This window comes from Vulpes vulpes, chromosome 10 (genome assembly GCF_048418805.1).
Source record: "Vulpes vulpes isolate BD-2025 chromosome 10, VulVul3, whole genome shotgun sequence".
In the NCBI taxonomy this organism is placed as follows: domain Eukaryota; kingdom Metazoa; phylum Chordata; class Mammalia; order Carnivora; family Canidae; genus Vulpes; species Vulpes vulpes.
Window position 1 is genome coordinate 31,234,213 of NC_132789.1, and position 21,452 is coordinate 31,255,664.

Genomic DNA, 21,452 nt, shown 5'->3' on the forward strand with positions numbered 1-21,452 from the left:
ATTTGGTGGGGACTAAATGGACTAAAATGGACTGGAGTTTCTTCATCCAGCTTCCCCTGGAGACTGCATGGTCTACTAGGCTCCAGGGTCCTGGAATAGTTGCCTAACACAGTTCAGTTGTTCATTCCATGGTGAGATGACTTCCTGCAGCTTCCTACTCCACTGTTTTCACTGCCACCGTCCTCGAATCCTTTGCCTTTGAGCCACAGGCTACAGTGAATGTTTTGCTGTAAGACGTGCAGTGGTAAACCCAGAGTGACCTTCCACCTGCATGAGGCTGGACTGAGTAGCTCCAGGGACTGTCCCGGGTGCCTGGGTGCTGGTGCCAAGCCGTGTCCCATCACTGACCACTGTGTGACCACCTCCTCCGTGAGCTTTACCTGGACCTAGCCTTGACCTTGTCAGCTGTGTTTTGGCTTAGACCGTACTCTGGTATTCCTGAGTTAGAGCAGGAATGGAGGTGCCTGGCATGTTGGGGGAGAGGTGCACGAGACTGTTGGACTATGGGCTGACCTGGCATTTCATGTGCTCCATCATTTTGCCAAAAGTCTATGTGATATGGATAGCTAAGAACCTTCTCCATTTTCAGAGCGGTGACAGGTGACACAGCCAGTGGTGCCAAGGGATTTCCCTCTCCCTGCCTCTTGTATGACTGTATTAGAGGGAGGTCACCGGGCAGCAGCATATAAAATCAACAGGATTATCCCCCAGCTGAGCACAGTATGGGCTCCCGGTGGGGAGGGTTAGGGTTAGGGTTTCTAGCCCCGTGTTTGCTGGTGTTGATGGTGGGTGCACCTGCCCAGGAGGTGAGACTGTTTCTCCTGACGCACAATGCCTGGGGAGGCTGAGTGCTGGGAACCTAGGTCCAATCGTGGTATCTGGCACAGATGCCCTTGGGGGACACTGCAACCTGGGCAGTTGGTGTGCACAACAGAGGACAGGATGTGGCATCAAAGGGGCATCTGCACAGAAAGCAGGAGCCAGGATGCTAGGCAAGGGCTGGGTGTGATCCAAGGTGACTCAGGGGTCAGGGCAGGGCCCAGAAGGCAAGTCTTAAAGCCACAGCCTGCAGCCTAGAGCCTGGGGTCAAAGTTCCCACATCACACATGCTCGTTTCCTCCTTCATTTAATAAAGACACAGTAAGGGGGCAGTGGGGGGGAACATGGTGGGTGGCTGGGACTCTGCACAGAGTGAAAATTCATAAAAAGGGAAGTGGTTTAACGTGGAGTCAGGGAGCGAGCCGGCAGGGGGAGTGCTCTCTCCCAACAGGAAGAGCAGCTCACAGCCAGTCCATCCTGCTGCTGCCTTACTACCCAGGCAGGAGAAAGTTTTTTCTCCTCCTCCAGCAACGGCCCAGCTAATGAGACCGTCACAACGCAGCCAATGAAAAGCTACTATACTTCAGATTCCCTGTTTACTCCAATGGACTTTTTCGTTTATAATCATTCCTTCCAAATCCCCCCTCACCTCTGTAAAAGAGCATTCCCTTTCCTTCGCTCCCCAGACTTGCCCTATGGTTTTGCTACATCTCCCCTGTCCCGAATTGCAGTTCTCTATTTCCGAATAAACCCATTTTTTGTTGGTGAAATAACTGAAAGCTTTATGTATTTATTTATTTTAAGATCGTATTTATTCATGAGAGACACGTAGAGAGAGGCCGAGACACAGGCAGAGGGAGAAGCAGGCTCCCTGTGGGGAGCTCGATGCGGGACTTGATCCCAGGACCCCGGGATCACCACCTGAGCCAAAGGTAGATGCTCAACCACCGAACCACCCAGGTGCCCCTGAAACCTTTATTTTTGAGGCTCAAAGCAAAGTCAGCAACAAGTGGAAGAAGGAGTTGTGGCCAAGTTGGTGCCCAGCCAGGGACATGTCTGCCCAGCTGACCCTGAGGAGTAGAAGGAAGGGGTGTGGGGTGCAGGGGGATGGACAGGTACTGGAGGGATGGTAGCGGCGGGCTGGAGGGCAGAGCGAGGGCTGGCAAATGAGCGGCACGGGTGAGGGAGGTAGGGTGGCTGTGGGCAGGGGCTGATGGTGGATGAGCCAGACTGAGCCATGCAGCTTTGTCATGATGGCAGCAGGGAGCCCTGAAGGATTTTCAGGAGGAGGAGGGAAGATCATTCATGGAAGGGAAAGGGGGGAGTCTGGTGGCCATGGCCAACTGCCAAGGCCGACCTGCCCTTGGTGAGCTAAGTTTCAAGCCGCTGAAGGGACCCCTGAGTTCCTGGCTCTAGGCCTTGACTCACCTGTCTCTTTTGTTTCTTTTTTCTCTTCAACCCCAACAAGAGCAAAAGCAGATAGAAAAACGTGACTGCTTCGGGAAGCCTCCCTCGACGCAAGGCAGCGGTGATGGCGTCCCGGGGGGAACATGAGTAAGGTCTGGGGGAAGGATGCTACAGGCATGGGGTCGGCAGAGGTCAAGGAGGCTGGGAAACATCTTCCAATGCACAGATCTGCCCCACGACAAAGAATTTATTCAGCCCCTAGTGTCAACAGTGCCCAACGGGTCTGGAACTGGGCCTCCAAAGCTCCAACACCCGAAGCACATTAGTGAGCCAGGCCAGCCAGGTGAGTGAGGCTGAGCGAGGCTGCCACCCGCAGGGGTGCCTGAAGGTCCCCACGAGGTGGAGGAGGGGCCGCGGGGTGAGTGATGGGGAAGAGGGTGCCCTGGTGGGCAGTCAAGGCAGGTCCCTCCCAGGGGAGGATACCTGGGGCTCCCCCTGCAGGCCAGGAAGGGCCTCAGGGGCAGAGGGGCAGAGGGTGGGAAGGGAGGCCCGAGGGAGGTGGCAAAGGGCAGCGCCTGAGGTCCGTGCCTGTCCGCTGGGTGGGCGGTGGGACCGGGAAGACGGAGCAGAATTGGGCAAAAGCCCCTCGGGAGTCTCCCTCCCAGGCTCGCGCCATAGGCCTAGGGACGAGGAGGGACCGCGGCACCCACGGGGCCAGCCTGGGGCCTGGGAGACCGGGGGGGGCATGCACGGGGGGGGGGGGGGGTGCTGCCGATCCGGCTCCGGGAGGGAAGGTGGGCCCGGGGCCAGGCAGCCTCGGCCGCACGGTCTCTCCGGGGATGTGCACAGGCTCGGGAGTTCGCGGCAGAAGCGCTCCCTTCAGGGACTCGCAGGGGTCGGACCTCCTGGGGGGGGGGGCGCGGCGGGGCAGGGCGGGGCCTCGGGGGAGGGAGGGAGGGGGCCGCCGGGGGCGCGTGTCCTGGGGCGGGGGGGGGGCGCTCCCGAGGAGGGGAGGGGCGGGGCAGGGCGGGGCCTCGGGGGGGAGGGGGCCGCCGGGGCGCGTGTCCTGGGGCGGGGGGGGGGCGCTCCCGAGGAGGGGAGGGGCGGGGCAGGGCGGGGCCTCGGGGGGGAGGGGGCCGCCGGGGCGCGTGTCCTGGGGCGGGGGGGGGCGCTCCCGAGGAGGGGAGGGGCGGGGCAGGGCGGGGCCTCGGGGGGCGGGAGCCGTTGGGGGCGCGTCCCGGGGCGGGGGCGGGGGGCTGCGAGGAGGGGGCGGGGCGCGGCGGGGCGGGCCTGGGGGGCGGCGCGCTGGGGGCGCGTCCCGGGGCGGGGCGGGCGGGCGGCTGGTCCTCGGGCGGCGGCGGGGCGGCGTCCGGCCCGCCATGGCTGCGAGGCGCCTGGTGTCCGCGCTGCGCTCCGGCCCCGCCCGCGTCGCCCCGCTGTCCACCGCGCCCGCCGCCCGGGAGCGGCCTGCCGCGGGCCGGGGGGCGGCGCCGGGCTGCGGGGCGGCGGAGGCCGCGCGGCCGCCGTGGCCGGTCGTGGACTTCGGGAGCCCCCGGGAGGCGTACCGCAGCCGGCGCAGCGGGGAGCTGGTGCGCGGCTGGCTGGTGCTGCGCCTGTGCGCCTCGCCCTGGCTGCTGGCGCACCACGAGCAGGTGTGCGGCGGCCGGGGGGCAGGGGCGCGGCGCGGCGGGGCGGGGCGGGGCGGGGCGCGCCGGCCCCCCGTGGGCCCCTCCGCGGGCCCCTCCGCGGGCCCCTCCGCGGGCCCCTCCGCGGGCTCCGTGGGCTCCGGGGAGCGTTCCTGGAAAGCGGGGGCCGCTTGAGCATCGCTTGCGGCCGGGGCGTCGGGAAGGGACGGGTTTCCCGCGTCCCCTTCCGGGCCTCGTCAATTTTCCCGCGTGCCCGTGACCACTAAAGACCAAGACCAGCTTCTGAATGTTTAAGCTACGGGCCGCCTGCAGTCGTGCAACGTTGTCAGCTGAAACCTAAATGGAGCGCTCGCTTTCCAGTGTTGCCTAAAGGGATGTCTTGGAGGTGTTGGAGGGTCATGGCCTGGGAACCCAGAGTTCTCAGAAGTGGTGGCTTAGGAGGGAGCTCGCTAGACACGGCCACTGGATGTTGGGGAAAATGGGAAGCCACTTGAGTTACAACTTACTTGTATTAGTTCAACATAGTAACTTGTGAGAAGTCTTGAGGGCTTTGGGGAAGTAAAAAGCAGAACACTGTCTTAGCCAGTGTCAGTCTGGACGTACAGAGAAGACGGTTGTTTCGGGGTGATCCTGGGAACAGCTTGCAGGGTGCAGCTGCTGGTGCTGAGGGTCTGGAAGGCTTTTCATGCCAGAGGTGTTCATTGCTCAAGTGAGACTGTGCTGAGTGGGTGGTGCCGCCTCCCTTGGGCACTGGGGGAGCTGGGGGACTGGGGGGCTGGACCAAGGCACCTGCAGCCCTAGGTGAAGGCGAGACCACGGTGCTGGCAGCTGAGGGTACAGGCCCACCAGGCCGGACTCGGTGAGTGAGGGCACTGTGAGGCCAGCGGAGTGTTGCACGGGGGCTCTCTCCACGGGTTCTACTCAGATGCACCTTAGCACTGATAGTGGCAGGAGTGGAAAGGAAATGAGGAGGAGGAGGGGCAGAGCTGGCGATGTGGAAGCTTCTGGGAAGCCATCTGTGTTTGTGGTAGACGCGGATGCCCTGTGGTAAATTTGTGGCTCTGGAGCACCCAGGCCAACTGGAGAGGACAGTGGAAAGGGACCCTCAGGGGCCGGGGCACCTGGTGGAGGGTGAAGGCTGGGAAGCACCAGTGTCTGAGGGGCAGCCTGAAAGGAGCAGCACATCCTGGAGGAGCAGGGGTCAGGAGGGAGGAGCCAGCTGGGGCATGGGGATGACCTGGGAGGAAGTAGCTGCTGCGAGGTCTCTGTGGAGGACATGGAAAGGGTCCTGGCTCGGGCAGCTGGGGCCTCATGGGTCGGCTGTGTAGGACTGGGATGCCAGGGCAGGACTGGTGCAGCCATGCGGCTGGAAGGGAGGAGTGAAGGCTTGGAGCCATCCAGGCCATGTTTGTCTGGTCTCAGCCCTGAGAGCAAAGCCAGGGGAGGAGCCAGCAGAGCTGGGGACCGTGGGGTCCTGTAGGTGACCACTGCCCAATGCCAGAAAGCGCTGCAGTGCGGAGACCACCGTGGGTACCTGGAGGTGTGGGGAGGCTTGGCCCCGAGGATGCCGCCAGGAGCCCACTGACGTGTGCTCCCTGTGGGGCTTGTTAGGCCACAGCATTACTAGTGGTTACACTGGGGTCAGGGGCCTCAGTGCCTGGCCCTGGAGGAGACGGGGCGGAGGCCAGGCTGCAGGGCTGTGGGCTGCTCAGCAGGGCCAGTACTTACTCACTTTGTTCTCTGGCCTGTTGTGAAAATTCCTTCTGCTCAACAGTGCGGGTCTGAGCAGCACCTGGTGGCAGCAGCGATCGTCAAACCTGTTCCTAGGGAGTGTCCGCCTGAAGCAGCCCTGTTTGAGCTGCTGTACTGGTTTGGGACCCAGTGGGATCCCTTCCTTGCCAGAAGACAAGTGTTTAGGAAGCCCACGTGTTCCACGAGAAAGGCTTCTGTGCTTGGGTGTAAGCCAGTGCAGAAGGGGGTAATGAGGACGGGGACAGGATGGTGACCTTGGGGGACAGGGAGGACAGGGAACTGGCCTCACCCCTCCTTGCTCTGCACACATCTGTTTGAGTCTTTTACAGTGAAAACCAGTTTATGTGTTCCTGGTGCAAGTTTCCAAACCCACTGAGAATGCCCCCACCTGGGGCAGAGTGGGGCCTGCCCTCATTTCAGACTGTGCCACCCAGGGGTACACCTGATGCCGCGGGTGTTTTACAAGGGGTGGCTTTGCTCTGCAGTTAGCTTCAGATCGGCCAGCCCTGCCCCATGTGCTTCCATAGCCCTCTTGATGGGCTGGCTTCCCTTTGCCAGAGTGAGAGGGTGAGTGACTGGCTCGGTGACCTGAGTGGCCTTCCCTGCCATTCCCTCCGAGCCCCGCCTCTCCTTGGGGAGGTGGTCCCTGTGAAGTGCCGGGTGTACAGGAGGTTACCAGCCCAGGATGCCCTGGGCCAAATTCCAGTGTTTGCCTTGCTCCTGCTTCTTTGATTAGCATTGGCTGTGGCTGCTTTCATGCTTCACCAGCAGGTTGAGTGGTTACGACTGCGACCGTGTGGCCCACACAGCCTGCATGATTTACCATGTGGCCCTGGACAGGAAAATTTGCTGGCCCGAGAGTAGATGACAGGCATGTTTCCACATGTGGGGATTTCTGAGTTCCCAGAACTGACATGTACAACGGCAGGGGTTTTCCAGAGCCAGATACTGGTTTTCAGGAGTCCGATTCTGCTCCACCTACCACTGGGGTGAAATCTTTGATATAATCAAGATCCAGCTTTTCCTCTGGCAGGGGTGCTCTGGCCCATGGGTTCCCTGACTTCTGGCCTGGGCTGCGTAGGGCCAAGGCAGCCTGTCCCCTTCTCCTGAGTTGGCCTTTTATTTTCCATTTCTCATCCTTTTTGTAAAAACAGTGAGATGCCATGAAGCCAGGTGCTGCAGAGAGGCAGGGGCAAGGCAGAGGGGATGGCCCGGAGACCCGTGGCCTTGGGATGCCCCCTGGTGCCCTCAGGTGGGCTCCTGAGGCATCTCTGCCAAGCCCCAGCCTGCGATTATGGGCGGGTCTGCCTTTAGGCCAGTGTGGGGCTGCTCAGGGTTGGTTTGGGGATGCAGGTGTTTGATTTGCTCATACTTCTGCTTAGACTAGGGATTGTTCCCTGAAGGCCTGATCCCAAGAGATGTTCCTCAGAAAAGGGTTCTGTTATCCATTAGGCTTGACAGACCTCAGGCTTTTTCTGTCTTGGAGCTGAGTGCTGGGGACAGTGGACACAGGAATTCCTACACAGATGGCAGATGTGCCCCCCCAGCAGCCATCCCTTGCAGCCCCAGGGGACTTTGCTGTCCTCATTCCTTCGTGGCCTGGCTGTTCCTGCTGCAGGAGCTCTGTGCCATCCCCATGCCCTGGCAAGCCCCCCTCTCTGGATCTGAGTTAGCAAACATCTCCCACCTGTCACTCCCTCACCCTGTTCTGAACCACTCCGTGGAGGTGGCTTGCTCCTTCGAGGTCTCCCCATAGGATGTGAACTCCTTTTTTTTTTTTTTTTTTTTTTAAGATTTTATTGATTTATTCCTGAGAGACACAGAGAGAGAAAGAGAGAGAGGCAGAGACACAGGCAGAGGGAGAAGCAGGCTCCATGCAGGGACCCCGAAGTGGGACTCGATCCCGGGACCCCAGGATCACGCGCTGGGCCAAAGGCAGAAGCTAAACCACTGAGCCACCCAGGGATCCCCAGATGTGAAATCCTTCTTATCCTAGAATTGTACCAGGCCCAAAGCAGAGGCTCAGGACTTTGGGGATGAACGATGGCAGAAATTGGGTATGTGGCAGTGTGGTTGGAGGAGAAAGCTGAGTGGTTTGGGCAGCTGTCTTCCTCAGGGGCACGTCCACTTGAGCTGTAGGTCTGCTAAGGCCCTGGATGGACTGTCCTAAATCCACTGGTCCCACGATGGGCTCTCATCTCCCAGACCTTGAAGATGGTCACCTGGCTTATTGTTAGCCTCAGGTTTACTGTAGCTGAAGTCAGACTCCATCTGAATTTCCGCGTGTGTTCATCTGCTCGGCAACCACTGGAGGGCCGGCCCCTTGCCAGGCACTGTTTTAGGGACTTGGAATAAGCAGTGAACAAAACATTGAAAAATCTGGGTGCTCGCCTGCTAGAAAGTTGTACCAAATCCTCCTCCTACCTGGCATAACCCAGCAAGTATGGATACAGAGAATGTTACGATGAACTCACCCGCTGCTGTTCCCAGAGAGACCTGCTGTTCATTTCTGTATCCACCGAGTGGTGGTCAGGCACCCGCTCTGTGCCTCTGGGGTCACCCGTGAGCATGCAGGGCAGGGAGGTGAGTGGTGTTGGGGGCAGGGGGGCACTGGGACCTCTGTGGACCTCTGCCCTACGTGAGGAATGGATTCACAGTAGCTACGAGCTGAGAAACCAGCTGCTGCCGGTGGTGCCCACTGGTAAACCAAGGCCAGAGTCGGGGTTGGCCCTGGGGACAGTGTCGAGGCTCTACGGTTGGAGCGAAGGGGGCGGGGGAGCAGGGGTGTCCTGCTGGGGACAGGGGAGCCAGGGTGGCCGGGACAACCCTTTCCGTCTGCCTTTCAGCTGCTCCATCTCACCAGGAGGCTTCTGGGGCAAAGGCTGTTTGAAAAGCTGATGAAGATGACCTTCTACGGGCAGTTTGTGGCCGGCGAGGACCAGGAGTCCATCCGGCCTGTGATCCAGCACAACAGGGCATTTGGAGTGGGCTCCATCTTGGACTATGGGGTGGAGGAGGATCTGAGCCCCGAGGAGGCCGAGCGCAAGGAGATGGAGTAAGGCCTCCCTGGGCATCTGCCCGGAACCCCAGAGCGTCCTGGGCCAGCGGGGCGGGGCTGGGAAGAGGCCCCGGGCTGGGGGAGCTTGGTCAGCCTGCTCTCCGGGCTCTGTCTGGGGTGCTTGCACTTTTGCTCTGTGCGAAGGGCACCTCGGGGCTCCCTGTGTGCGCCAGGCTGGAGGAGGGGCCGGGATCGGGGATGGCGACTGTGGTCCACAGCCCAGTGTGGCCCGCCTGCCAGGTTTTGTGTGGTCTGCAGGCTGAGAGTGGCTGGGACTTTTTTTTAACTGGTTGAAACAAAACGAGAATGATATCGTGTGACATGGGAAAAGTACATGAAAGTCAAATCACTTTTGCTCGGGGTTGGGGGCAGGTGCCATACGGGCCACAAAGCTGGAGGCCGATGCTACCTGAGTGTCCACAAACAATGTTTGCTGAGCCTGGTGTAGGAGGTGCTCTGGCTTCCTGTTCCAAAGCATCTCATCGGAGGGATCGCTAACCTGCCCCACCTTTGCCTCGCTCCTGGGAGGTTTTCTCTTCTTTTTTTAAAAAAGACTTTATTAGAGAGAGAGAGAGAGAGAGAGAGAGAGAGAATATGAGCAGGGTGGGGGGAGGGACAGAGAGAGAGAGAGAGAGAGAGAGAGAGAGAATATGAGCAGGGTGGGGGGAGGGACCGAGGGAGAGGGGGAAGCAGATGCCCTGCAGAGCAGGGAGCCCGATGAGGGGCTTAATCCCAGGACCCCGGGGTCATGACCTGAGCCACAGACAGACGCCGACCCGACAGCTACCCCTTCTGGGAGGGTTTTCAAATCAGCAGGTGGGCTCTGGTGAGTCCAGGGGTCAGTGTGGCAGGCTGGCCTGGGGTCTCCTCCTGAGGTTACCAACCTTGCTGCAGGGCCTGTTCTCTGGGACAGATGGGCACCTCCCTGACTCACCCTTCTGGGCCATGGAACAGAATTAGACAACAAGGTCACCCTCTGCTTCCTGGGGAGGTAACTGCACAGGAGATCCAGGCAACACCAGCCCTTTCTGTGCAGAATGCATCGTTCTTACGCTAGTAGCTGCACCCTTGCTTGCATCTGGGACCCTTAGTGGGGACAGGCCTGCTGAGTAGCCTGCCCTGTCTGAGACTGGGGTGTTTGCTCTGGCCTGCCGACGAGAGGGGAGGGGAGGAGGAAAGGCATGACCCGAGGCTCCTGCCCTGGGAACGGAATGTCCAAGCCAAGCAGCAGCAGCAGCAGCAGTGGCAGCGGATTGGCCTGCGGAGCCCAGCCCCTGCCCGGCCATTTGCTGTCTGAAAGGCGGGGTCCTCCAAGTTGGCACCCCTCTGTGTAGTCCTCGTGGGGCGGCCCTCAGTGGGGCTGCCTGTTGAATGACTAATGGGCTCTGTGTCCCTGCTGGGTTGAGGGCTGAATGGTTTCACAATGAGATTTTCTCCCTCTGGCAGGAAGATTCCTTTCCCAGGGTGATCTGGCTGGCTTCCCGCCTATCCTGCAGGGGGAACCCTGGGAGGTGGGCTGGCCTTGCCCGGGCATGGTGCCTGGTGCCGAGGAGCCGTGCCCCAGGGCCACCCTGATGCTATGAGGAGCTCTGCTTGGTGGGCTTTGGCATGTGAGTGGTGGTCCCTCCCATCCTAACATGGGGACTCTAGCCGATGTCAGTGGCAGGTGTCAAAGCCTCGTGGCTGGCTCTGCTGCCCCGTGGCCCAGTGCCTTTGGAGAGGCCTGGGCTGAGGGGGCAGAGCCAGGCTTGCAGGTGCTGGTTGAACATCTATGCTGTCAAATTGCCTGCCCGGCTTACCGGGTGTTCTTGCTCAGGGGGGGCTCCAATACGCAGCCCCCACGCACCCCACCGCCCTGCAGAGACTGCTTCTGCGTCCTGGGGGCAGGGGGCAGAAGTCTGTCTCGCTAATCTTGTCACAAGGCCCACAGACCCTGCTCTGGGGAGTGGTACAGGGGCCACTGCCCCTAACTAAGGTCACAGGAGTTGGGCAAGGGAGTGTACAGGTAGTGCTGAGCCTGCCCTGGCATAACCATATGAGGACAGAAAGGACGGAGGCGTCCGAATGCACAGGGCCGCCAGCAGGCCTCCCGAGGGTCTGAGGAGGGGGCCCAGGAAGGGTTCCCTGGGGTAGCAAGCAGGAGATGGGAGGCTATAGGTGCTGGAGGGAGAGGGCTGGGTGGGACCATGTGTCCCGCAATTCCTGATAGAAGCAGAAGCTGGGGCTTCTAGGAGAGGAGCCCAATGGGGTCTCCCCAGCAGTCTGAGAGCTGTGAGATAGGGGGCTAGGGCACCTCCCGATGGTGGGCTGTGATGAGAACACCCAGGGACAGTGCGTACGGCAGGTAGGTGTCTCAGCTATGCAGACGCAGGGACGGCTGGAGGTGGAGCCCAGGTGCTGGCAGCCGGCCCGGGACTGGCGTGTGCAGAGCGCTCGGAAGACTCAGGTGCTGCCTGGGGCGCCAGGGAGGTGGGTGTGCAGATGGGAGTGAGCTCCACTGGGCTTCCCGCATTGACCTCAGGGCAGAGCCGGCCAGGGCTCCCCTCACTTTCTGCTTTTTCCTAAAAGGCGTCCAGTCAACACATCCTCCCAAGCAGTGAGCTGAGTTTGGAGGCGGCCTAGGGGATGGTTGGGCCTTCCTGCCGCCTCGGCAGCCCTGGTGCTCATGTGCTTCTGCCCTCTGCCCCCGGGGCACACTCTCTTCACCCTTCCAGGTCCTGGGCTGTGCACGTGTGTGTGCGCGTGTGTGTGTGCACAGGGCACTCCCTTCCTTTCCCCACCGATGACATTGCTCCACTGCACCTGGCAGCTGCTGTCTTTGTCTCTCGTGACCCACCTGCCAGGCCTGGTTGAGTGTGAGCCTCGGCCCTCGTGCTGCCGTCTGCTTGGAGGCAGGCCGCTGGGCCCTGAGCACGCGGCGGTGCGGCCCACCCGGTTCCTCTGCTTAGTCCACTGCTACAGGGCTCCTGTCTGGTCTGTGCCCAGGAGGCTCAGGGATGGAAATAGCCACAGCCCCTGTGTCCTGCCGCTGGGCCTGCTGGCAGCCAGGAAGGGGTGGCCTGTGCTGCCTTCACCTGTGGAGCCTAGCTGGGGCCCGGAGGGTGGACAGGCCGGCTGTGGAAATGTTGAGCCACCTTACACCCTGCTGGGCCCCAGGGGGCCTTTTAGATAATGATTTCCCCTGTGAATGGAATGTGGCCTGCCCGGAAGGCAGGCACCTTGGAGGTGGATACTCTGTTACTCTGAGCCACGACTGTGTGGTTACAAGGCAGGCCCGAGTCCCCAGGAGCCACCCTCCTTGCCGATGTGAGGTGGGCTGCAGGTGACCAAGGGGTCACATTGGCACCTTGTTGCGGATGGTGAGGCCTGAGTGATGCTTTTGCCTGGTTGTACCTGGGCCCCAGCCTGAGGCAGCTCCTAGTTCCCAGTGGGGACGCCGTGTGTAGGGCTAACCCCTCCTTCATGTTACAGAGTCAGATATTGTCGTGCTGTGACACCCTCTTCTGTACATCGAGCACACATGTCTAGTGGCCATGACGTGGCTCCTGTCCCCTGTCCCCAGGATGGGGCCTTGTGGGCTGGGCAGCACTATGTGGATGGAGCCCCAGCCCCTGTGGACTGGCCTGACTACTGGGCCGTCCAGGTCCTGACCTGGGCATCCTGGCTCAGAGTTGCCAGATACGGGCCCTGGGGTGGCACAAGAGCCAGGGCCCAAAGGAGGGACTCCTGGAGGGTGGCCTGCAGCCCCAGACTTGTTGGAGGAGCCGGGGATGAAAGCCGCCGGGGATGAAAGCTCTTTGACTCGGCTTGAGGCCACCAGGGGCTTGAGGCCACCAGGTGCGGTTACCTCCCAGCAGTGTCACCCGCTTCATCTCGGCCTCAGGCGCCCTGGGGGAGGGGGTTGGGGGCATTGCTGTCCTTTTGCGAAATGTGAGTGGAGCCTCAGGAGCCCCAAGGGGCCCAAGCGTTTGGGAGCTCACTGGATAGCTGTGGGGCTTTGGCTGAGCTCTTTCTGTGGTAGCTGGGTCAGGAAGCCGCTGGGCTGCCACCCCCAGGCCCGGGGGAGTGTGGCCAGGGCCCTTCATCTGGGCAGGCTTAGCCGTGATAGGGTGCTGTCCTAGACGGCAGGCGCACTCAGAGGGGGTGGGGGCTGCTGCGATTCTAGCAGGTCCGGATGGTGGGGGCGGCAGGTGGCGGGTGGTGGGGGCGGCAGGTGGCGAGGGCCCAGCCCGGTGACTGCGGGGAGGCCAGGGTGGCTGGGCTGAGCCTGAGGGCGGGGCAGAGGCCACCATGGCCTCAGGCGGCCTCACCGGCTTCTCCTGAGGCTTGGGAGGCTATTATTTGGGTGTAATGGGAGGCTTGGGAGGCTGGGGCGGGCTGGGGAGGGGGAGCTTGCATTTTAAAGAAAAATGCTGGTAAATGCTGGTTGTTTCTTGGAAGATTCGCCTCTGGGGTAGGAATGGGGTAGGTGCTGGGGGCGGTGGCTAGGGGTGGAGCTAGCTGCACCTGGCAGGAGCCCAGAGCCCCGACCTGGGGCTCCTGGCGGTGGGAGGCACCTGCATGTAGGGGGCACAGAACAGAGCAGGGCCCTTGCTCCTCGACTCTGGGCATTTTGTGCGTGTGGCCGCCCGGGTCCTTGCCTTGTGGGCCCTGCCTGGCCCGGGCTCCGACTTCCCCTCGGAAGGAGCACCTGCTCTGTGCCTGGGGCTGCGGCCTGGGTGGACTCACTCCTCGTGCTCCCCCCGGGGCTGGGGGCCAGGGCCGCTGGGCCAGGTGGGGGTGTGAGGGGCGGTGACCCTGCAGGCAGGGTGGGTCCGGAGGGAGGGGGCGCAGGAGGCACCCTGGCCGGCCCTCTGGCTCAGCCCCTGGCTTCCTCTGCCCCTGACTGTGCCTCTGACTGCTAGAGGGAACCGTGCCTGTCACCTGCAGGCCGTCACCCGCTCCTTCCTTCCTGCAGGTCCTGTACTTCGGCTGCTGAGAGGGAGGGCAGTGGTGAGTTAAGAGAAGGCCCCCCAGGAACGAACGCTCTCTACGCTTGTCCCCCCACCCCTGCTCGGGGAGACCCGGGTTCAGGGGCCCAGACTTGTGCCCACATGGCTTCTCCCTGGAAGCCTCCACGCCGTTGCTCTAGGTCGGCTGACATCCGTGGGGCCCTGTCAGGGGCCTGGTTCCCTGGCCCTCGTGGGCCCGGCCTGTGACGAGGGCTCAGCCAGGGGAGGGCGCAGGGAGTGGTGGGCAGCACGGAGCGGGAGCAGGCCCGCCGGCCGCCCGGGAGGCCCCGCGTTTGCCCAGCGTTGGGCGGGAGCCTGTGTGCTCAGGCCACTTGCCTGCGCCCCTAGGTACGAGTAAGAGGGAGAGGCAGTACCAGGCCCACCCGGCCTTCGGAGACCGCAGGGACGGTGTCATCAGTGCCCGCACCTACTTCTATGCCAGTGAAGCCAAGTGTGACAGCCACATGGAGACGTTCCTGCGCTGCATCGAGGCTTCAGGTGGGGCCCGGCTCCTTGCTGGCTGTACGCCTGCCAGCGGGGCTGGGGTCGGGGCTGAGCCCTGTGTGCAGACATGCTCACGGGGGAAGTGAGTCCAGGCTCTCCAGGTGGCCCAGACAGCCATGAGGTTGACCGCGAGTGACGCGGAGCCACACGTGGGCTCAGGTCATCCCGGGGTCACGCCTGAGTCCAGCCCCTGCCGAAGGAGCCGGGCGCCTTCTCCTGGACACCAGTCCCCAGACGTGAACCTCAGGAAGGCCGTCAGCAGGCTGAGTGGCCCCCCGCCAGGATCCGGGGCTCGAGCCTAGCCACACTGGGCCCTCGGCTTTGCCTGTGGCTGTGCCGCTCCAGGAGCCGGTGCCACGGAGGCCTCCCCACCCAGCTGGCCTCCGGGTGGAGTGTCCACCGAGGGAGGCGAGTCAGGTGGGCCTCTGTGCCCTCTAGTCTCCGGGGCCTCCCCAGCCACAGTGCAGCCCCCATCCCTCCCCATGGGGCCCCAGCAGCCTTCCAATAGGGAACTTTGTACCTTCTGAACCCTGGAAGGGGTGGGAGTGGGTGGTGCTCAGAAGCTGCCTTCTGAGAGCCTTGCTGGGGAGACAGCAGGTGGTCAGGGTGACACTTGGCCCTGGGGGGCCAGAGAAAGGGCTGCCTCCCCGCCTCCGGGCCTGCTGTGCCCGGAGTGAAGGTCACAGACCTGAAGACAGGTCGTGGGTTTCTGGGGGGGGAGGAGAGGGGAACGGTTGGGGCCTTCTGTGCTCCACCTTCTGCTGTGTTGGGAGTCTCTGTGTTCTGTGAGCCCTATCCCCCCACCCCGCCCTCGCCTTGGGCAGCCTGGGGTGCTGGTGGGTGGCATGGGAGAGGACACGAGGCAGGGATAAAAGGGGCCGTTCTCCTCGGCTCCTCTGGCCACCTCCCTCCTGGATCCATGCTAACGAACCCCGCCAAGCTGCCTGTTCCCGCCCCTTGGGGTGTCCCAAGCCACCCTGAGTGTTTGTGCTTATGGGCTCCATAGGTAGGGATGCTGTGGTTAGCCACCGGCCGGCATATATGGTTCCTTGGTGGGCTCTCCCCTCCTGTTCAGGGCGGGCGGCAGGGGAGCTGGCAGGGGCTCCTGGGGCCACCCACCTGAGCCCGAGATTGCCGAGCTGCCACTTAGAGCTGCCTCCAGGGAGGGAGGGAGGGGCAGCACGCTGGGAGCAGAAGGCCCAAGGGGGTGGGGGTGGGAGGGTAGCGTGGCTGCGGCCCCTGGGAGGGCTGGTGGGGAAGGGAGGAGATATGGCAGCAGGTGGCAGCGGGTCATTCAGGGCTCCCTGGAGGGCTCGGGCCCATCTGTAAGGAAGACCTGGGACCTTGTGTGCTATCGGCCATCGGTAGAAGAGGGTCCCTGCCAGCCCTTTGCAGTCCCTCCCACATCTGGCGAGACGTGTCTGCCTCGAGTACAGATTCTGGGCGCAGGCTCCTGGTCCTCCCCATTCCCGTCTGGAGCCTTAATGGTTCTTCCTGTGGCTTCCGACAGGCGGAGCCAGTGATGATGGCTTCTCAGCTATCAAGCTCACTGCGCTGGGGAGACCTCAGTTTCTGGTAAGTGCCAGAACCTTCTGCCTGCAAAGAGTTTGTAAGAACTTGGCTGAGCCTCATGCGGTGAGCATGAAGTGAAAGCTCCTGTGTTGGCCCCTTGGTGTTGGGAGCTGGGTACCAGGTGGACCCAGGGGGGCCCCAGAGTCTCTGCAGGGGTGGGAAGCTGGGCATGCACCAGACGGTGGCTCAGGCCTGCACTTGCAGCTGCAGTTCTCAGACGTGCTGACCAAGTGGAGACGATTCTTTCACCAAATGGCTGCAGAGCAAGGGAAGACTGGTCTGGCTGCCATGGATACCAAGTTGGAGGTGGCTGTGCTACAGGTGGGACAGCCTTGCCCCGGTGGGTGTTAGTGGGTGGGCACCGAGGGGCTGGGGGAGGACTGGCCAGGTAGTGTTTGAGGTGGGTTCCCAGAGGCTCCCAGCACCCCCTGTGGCGGCTGGGGTCAGTTGGGAAGGACACGCTGGGAGGGGGATTGGGGGAGGGGGAGGCTTGCCCTGCAGGTGGCAGGGTGCTGCAGAGCTCTGGGTCTGGGAAGCGGCATTAGGGACAGGAAGGAATAGACCTGTCTGTGAAGCAGAAACACAAACCCGAACTGGATCCCGTTTGCCCTAATGCTGTAATAAGGTCAAAAGAGCAACACGGACGTTCCGGGGGAACAGGGAGTGTTAGTGAACGGGACTAGGGCAGGTACCCAGGACTGGCACCTTCTCATTTCTCAAGGAAAGTGTGGCAAAGATGGGCATCGCCTCCAGGACGGAGATTGAGAACTGGTTCACTGCGGAGACCCTGGGCGTGTCTGGGTAAGCGTGGCCCCCGAGCTGGGAATTCGGGACCATCTACCCGATTCAGCTCTGGTTCCTGCAGAGCCCCCTGGCTTCTCCCAGTCCTGGGTGCCCTCCTGGAGAGCATGGGCCTGGGGTGACAGTGCCGAAGGGCCTTTTCCCTGACACACAGCCGGAGTTGACGGTGCTGGGGTCTGCACGGCCGGGGCTGCGGCTAGGCCAGGGCCAGGCAGGACTACAGCTGGGTGGGAGCACCCCTGGGCTGGCAGCGCTGCTCACAGAATTATTTGGGTCCTGGAGTAAGTGTGCCACACTCAGCCCTTCCTGGGACCCGTGTGGCAGGCAGGCAGGAGGGTCATGGCAGCTGAGGTCCCGAGGGGACTGAGGTCACCAGGGCCCCTGGGCTGCAGAAGCTGCCCCTTCACACGTGGGGCCTCCCACGTTTGGCTTTTTCCCAGGCCTGCAATGGCCCACGCTGTTCTTGCCGTTTACCCTGGGTTTGTAACAGCCCCCGCCACCCCACTGCAAGAATGTTGTGGTTTAGGTTTCCATTTTGTAAACAGAGGACAATGTGAACATTTTATTTGTCTTTTGGAACTGAACACCGAGGCGGGCTCTGTGGGATTTGGGCTTGGGGTGCCCTTTTAAGGTGTGGGCTGGTGTGAGGACTGCCCCCCCCCCCATAGGCCCTGGCGCCCCTGTGCTCATGCAGCTTCTCCTGCAGCACCCTGGACCTGCTGGACTGGAACAGCCTCATCGACAGCAGGACCGAGCTCTCCAAGCACCTGGTGGTTCCTAACATGCAGGTGGCACCCCTCACCCCTGAGCCCTGTCTCATCGGGGTGCAGGGCTGAGAAGGGAATGTTCCCTGTCCCTTACCCTGGGGCCACGGCTGGCAGGGAGCACTGTCCTTCCTGGCCGCACAGCACCCTATGGTCCGGGGGAAGAGGACAGATCCCCGAGTGCCCCACAGAGGGGCACAGAGACCCATGTCATCTACCCGTGCATGCCGGGCCATCCCAAACCTTGATGGCCTGAAATGGCAGTAATCCTATTATCGCCGGCGCGGTTCGGCAGCTCTGGTTCCTTTGTGGTTGTTCTCGGAGGGTGGTGGGGCCTAGGGTCATTGTGCAGGGGCCCTGCTCACACAGCCGGCGGGTGGTGCTGGCTGTGGGGCAGGGCTTCCTCACCGTGCGGTGCCTGGGTTCCCAGGGTGAGTGTCATGCCCACCCCGCCCAAGCCAGGTGGAAGCATCTTTTCCAGCCTAGCCTCACGCATCCCATAGCGTTACCTGGGCCCAGTTGTGTGTGTGAAAAGCAAATCGCCAGGCCAGCCTGTGTTCAAAGGGAGAGGAATGAGCCCCCCTCCCTGCTGCCCCTCTTGCCTGTGGGAGGTGCCAGGACTCTGCACCCTGTTTGAAAACCCCCGTCAGGCTGGGCTGTAAAGCAGCAGCAGAAGCACCTTGGGAAAACATCCCGCCAACCGTGCCTTCCACAAGCATCTGGCCCCAGTGGACTGAGGGCCCATCCCCCAACTGAGACACAGGGCCAGCAGAGGGGCAAGCTTAAGGCCCCTCCAGGAGTGCCCTGGGCAGGTGTTAGTGGGCATGTGGCGCTAGCATGGTCATGGGCATGGGGCCCGGTGCTGTACGAGCCTTCAGGGGAAGGCCACCGTCTGGGGATGGTGCCTCTGTCCCCGCTGCGAGCTGTCCCTACCTCCCTGTAGCCGCAGTTCTTCCTCCGAGCCCTCTCCTTGCTGGGAGCTGAGTCCTGGGTGATTGGATGGGTCAAGGGTTACTTCCTTACCATTGTCTGGGGGCAGGAGGGGGATGTCCTGCAAGGGTCCTGGGGAGGCTGTGGGAACAGACACCTCGGGTGCAGGCCTGACCTGAGGCGGCTAGCCCTGTGAGTCAGAGGGTGGTGGCTGGCAGTGACGTTCTGGGGTACCATGTGGCCTCGGGGCAGGGCACTGATCTTTACTAAAAAACAGGGAAGGGGGGCGGTGGGGATGAGGTGGCCTTGCTGGTCCTGGGGACCATGCCCTGGGTGTTGGTGAGACCTGCACACGGGGCAGGGGGCTGCCCTTTGGGCAGGTAGGGTCTTGAAGCCCGGCTGCAGCCTGACTACACGCCGCCCCAGACAGGACAGCTGGAGCCTCTGCTGTCACGGTTTACTGAGGAGGAAGAGCTGCAGCTGACGAGGATGCTGCAGAGGATGGACATCCTGGCCAAGGTCGAGGACCCTGAGCATGCCCAGAGAGGGGGGTGCCTGGCTTACCGGACCCCAGTCGAACCCCCCGTCCCCCCCTGCACCTCTTAGAAAGCTGCCGAGATGGGCGTGAGGCTGATGGTGGACGCCGAGCAGACGTACTTCCAGCCGGCCATCAGCCGCCTGACGCTGGAAATGCAGCGCAAGTTCAACGTGGAGAAGCCGCTCATATTCAACACGTACCAGTGCTACCTCAAGGTACTGGCCCTGCCTGCTGCCTGCTGCCGGCCTCTCCCGAGGCCTGCTGGTGCTGGGGAGGAGGCCTTGAGCAGGAAGAAAGGCTCAGGACCCTGTCACCAGCTGTGTGCCGGCCCCTTCTGTGGGCCTCCGGTCCCAGATGGGTGTAGAAGGGGTAGGAGGGAGGCGGGGGGGGGGGGGGCTTTGTACAGTCCGCTTCATGTGCTGTAATCCCCGCATGCCGAAGGCCTCACAAGTCACGGGTTTTTCCTGCCACTTTTTAATTCGGGTCCCTCTGAGGATCCGATTGAATGCACTGGTACCCGCCCCCCCCCCAAAGACTTGCTCAAAATTTGGCATGTACCTCAGGGAGCCTGGGGTCCCTTCAGGGTGGGATCGGTGAACACAGACCTGGGCTGGGCTGTTCCGGAATCAGGCAGGTATTTGGAGGACATGGCGTGGGATCCGGGCCGATGTCCCGAGCATGCAGGACCCCTGCCCCCCAGTCAGCCTGAGGAGACCCTGGAGCCTGCCGTGGCTGCTGGCACCTAGACCGGCCCCTGGCAGGTTGTCCCCAGGTTGTCCCCAGGCCACACAGAGGAATCCTCATTTCTTAGAGACAGGTCAACAGGCCTTCCTTACCTGTGCTTGTCTCTCAGCCCCACTAAGCCCCTGCAGGCTAGGCAGCTCCTGCTGGCCCTGCGGTCTCACGGTGACTGTACCCTGGGGGCACCTGGGTCTTAGGGAACAGACAGGCCAGGGGGGGCATCATCCTGGTCCTTGTCAACTTGCGGCCCTGGTCCCACAGGACGCCTATGACAACGTCACCCTGGACGTGGAGCTGGCTCGCCGTGAAGGCTGGTGCTTTGGGGCCAAGCTAGTGCGTGGTGCCTACATGGCCCAGGAACGTACCCGCGCCGCAGAGATCGGCTACGAGGACCCCATCAACCCTACGTACGAGGCCACCAATGCCATGTACCACAGGTGCGCCAGCCCTCCTGGGCCCTCAGGGCTTCGTGGCTTCCTGGGCAGGGCTGCTGGAACCCACCCCATGTGACCCCCATCTGAAGATGGGGCAGGCCTGCGAGTCAGAAGCCTCTGTAGGACCAACATTATGCTTGAGGCCGGAACTGATGATCTCCTCTGCTTTTGGTCTACCCTTTCCCAGAACTATGAAGGTGCATTTTTAGTACAGAAAAGTCTACTGAATAAATCTAAACTGGCCCAGGTCCCCCGCCAGCTCCCGTGCACACCCAGGACCAGGGAGATGCCCCGAGCAGCCCTCCTGCCTTTCGTGGTACAGAGTCGTCAGCTCTTGTGCACCTGCTTCTGGTCTGTTGGCCTTGCTGACACTCGTGCAGCAGGACATGCAGAGCCCGTGCTTTCTCTCCAGGAGGCCGTGGGTGTCTGCCCGCCCTGGCTCCTGCCCCCTGCCGGCAGCGCCCTGCTGCTTTCCTAGAGCTCCCCGGTGTGCCAGGGGTGTACTCACGCCAGCTCTGGCATCATGCATCCTTTGTGCCCTTGCTTCTCCATGTGACACCCATCTGGATTCTCCTGTGTCACGTGCAGGCCCGAGGCGTGAACCCAACAGCCAGCAGGGTGCCCATCTCTGTGAGCTCTGGGTGGCTCGGCACCTACCTTGCCCCCGTGCACTCACGGGCAAGGACACAGTTGTGGCACGTTCCTGGCCATGGAGTTGCTGTGTCCGAGGACATACACCGTCACTGCCAAATGGTAGCATCCTCACACCGCCCCCCAGGCCTTTCACTTCCTTGGGGACCGCTTCCCAGAAGCGAAGCCACACCAGTCATGGGTGCCTGGGGCACTGGGACTTGCCCCAGCTAGTCCCCTGCCACACATCTAGCCCAGGAGCTGCTGTTTGCTTTCCTGCCCAAGAGGTGCTGAGGAGTGACAGGTGTAGCCCTGGTCCCACCGCTGTGGCCATGCTTGGGAGGAATGGGCCTGCTGGATGGCCCTGGGCCTGCCTGTGGCCTCTGCAGGTGGGGGCTCATGTGGCACTCCCCTCAGGTGCCTCAACTATGTCCTGGAGGAGCTGAAGCACAACAGCAAGGCCAAAGTGATGGTGGCCTCCCACAATGAAGACACGGTTCACTTCACGCTGCGCAGGTAGGCACCCCCTCTAGCAGTCTAGTGCTCCCCAGCCGGGGAGGGGCTCGGGATGAGTGCCATGGAAGCACGTGTCGCGACCTGCCAGACGCGGTGGTACTCACAGGGTAACGTCTGTGCGGCGACCTGGAGCGGCAGCTTTGGTGTCCTGCGGGCCCCTGCCTCCCAGGCCCGAGTGGCCTTGGCGCTGCAGTAGAAAAGGCTGCCGGCAGTTACTCTGGTTTTTAAAATTAGTACCCGCTTTATTGAAGTTGTGAATTCGAAAACCAGGTCTCATTAGGTGATTTAAATAGCTTACTGCCATGCCCAAGTGCAGCGTGTAACGTGGGCCACCCTCAGGAGGTGGCTG

At 62.0% G+C, this 21,452-nt stretch overlaps 1 protein-coding gene across 5 annotated transcripts in view; it reads left to right on the plus strand.

The window, feature by feature from the left end:
* PRODH (proline dehydrogenase 1) overlaps positions 1-21,452 on the plus strand; it is a 30,753-nt gene that overhangs the window by 5,554 nt on the left and 3,747 nt on the right. For 2 of the 5 annotated variants that reach the window (XM_072723521.1, XM_072723520.1), the window contains 14 exons: positions 1,624-1,751; positions 2,288-2,373; positions 2,482-2,569; positions 8,471-8,679; positions 13,640-13,674; positions 14,022-14,171; positions 15,688-15,752; positions 15,954-16,070; positions 16,471-16,550; positions 17,257-17,338; positions 18,671-18,763; positions 18,851-18,997; positions 19,785-19,960; positions 21,005-21,103. In XM_072723521.1, coding sequence (XP_072579622.1) covers positions 8,522-8,679; positions 13,640-13,674; positions 14,022-14,171; positions 15,688-15,752; positions 15,954-16,070; positions 16,471-16,550; positions 17,257-17,338; positions 18,671-18,763; positions 18,851-18,997; positions 19,785-19,960; positions 21,005-21,103 — 1,202 coding nt within the window. In that variant the 5' untranslated portion in view covers positions 1,624-1,751; positions 2,288-2,373; positions 2,482-2,569; positions 8,471-8,521. Of the gene's footprint in view, positions 1-1,623; positions 1,752-2,287; positions 2,374-2,481; positions 2,570-3,590; positions 3,879-4,459; positions 4,732-8,050; positions 8,208-8,470; positions 8,680-13,639; positions 13,675-14,021; positions 14,172-15,687; positions 15,753-15,953; positions 16,071-16,470; positions 16,551-17,256; positions 17,339-18,670; positions 18,764-18,850; positions 18,998-19,784; positions 19,961-21,004; positions 21,104-21,452 lie in introns of those variants that run through there. The other 3 variants (XM_072723523.1, XM_072723522.1, XM_072723519.1) reach the window with 3 other exon arrangements.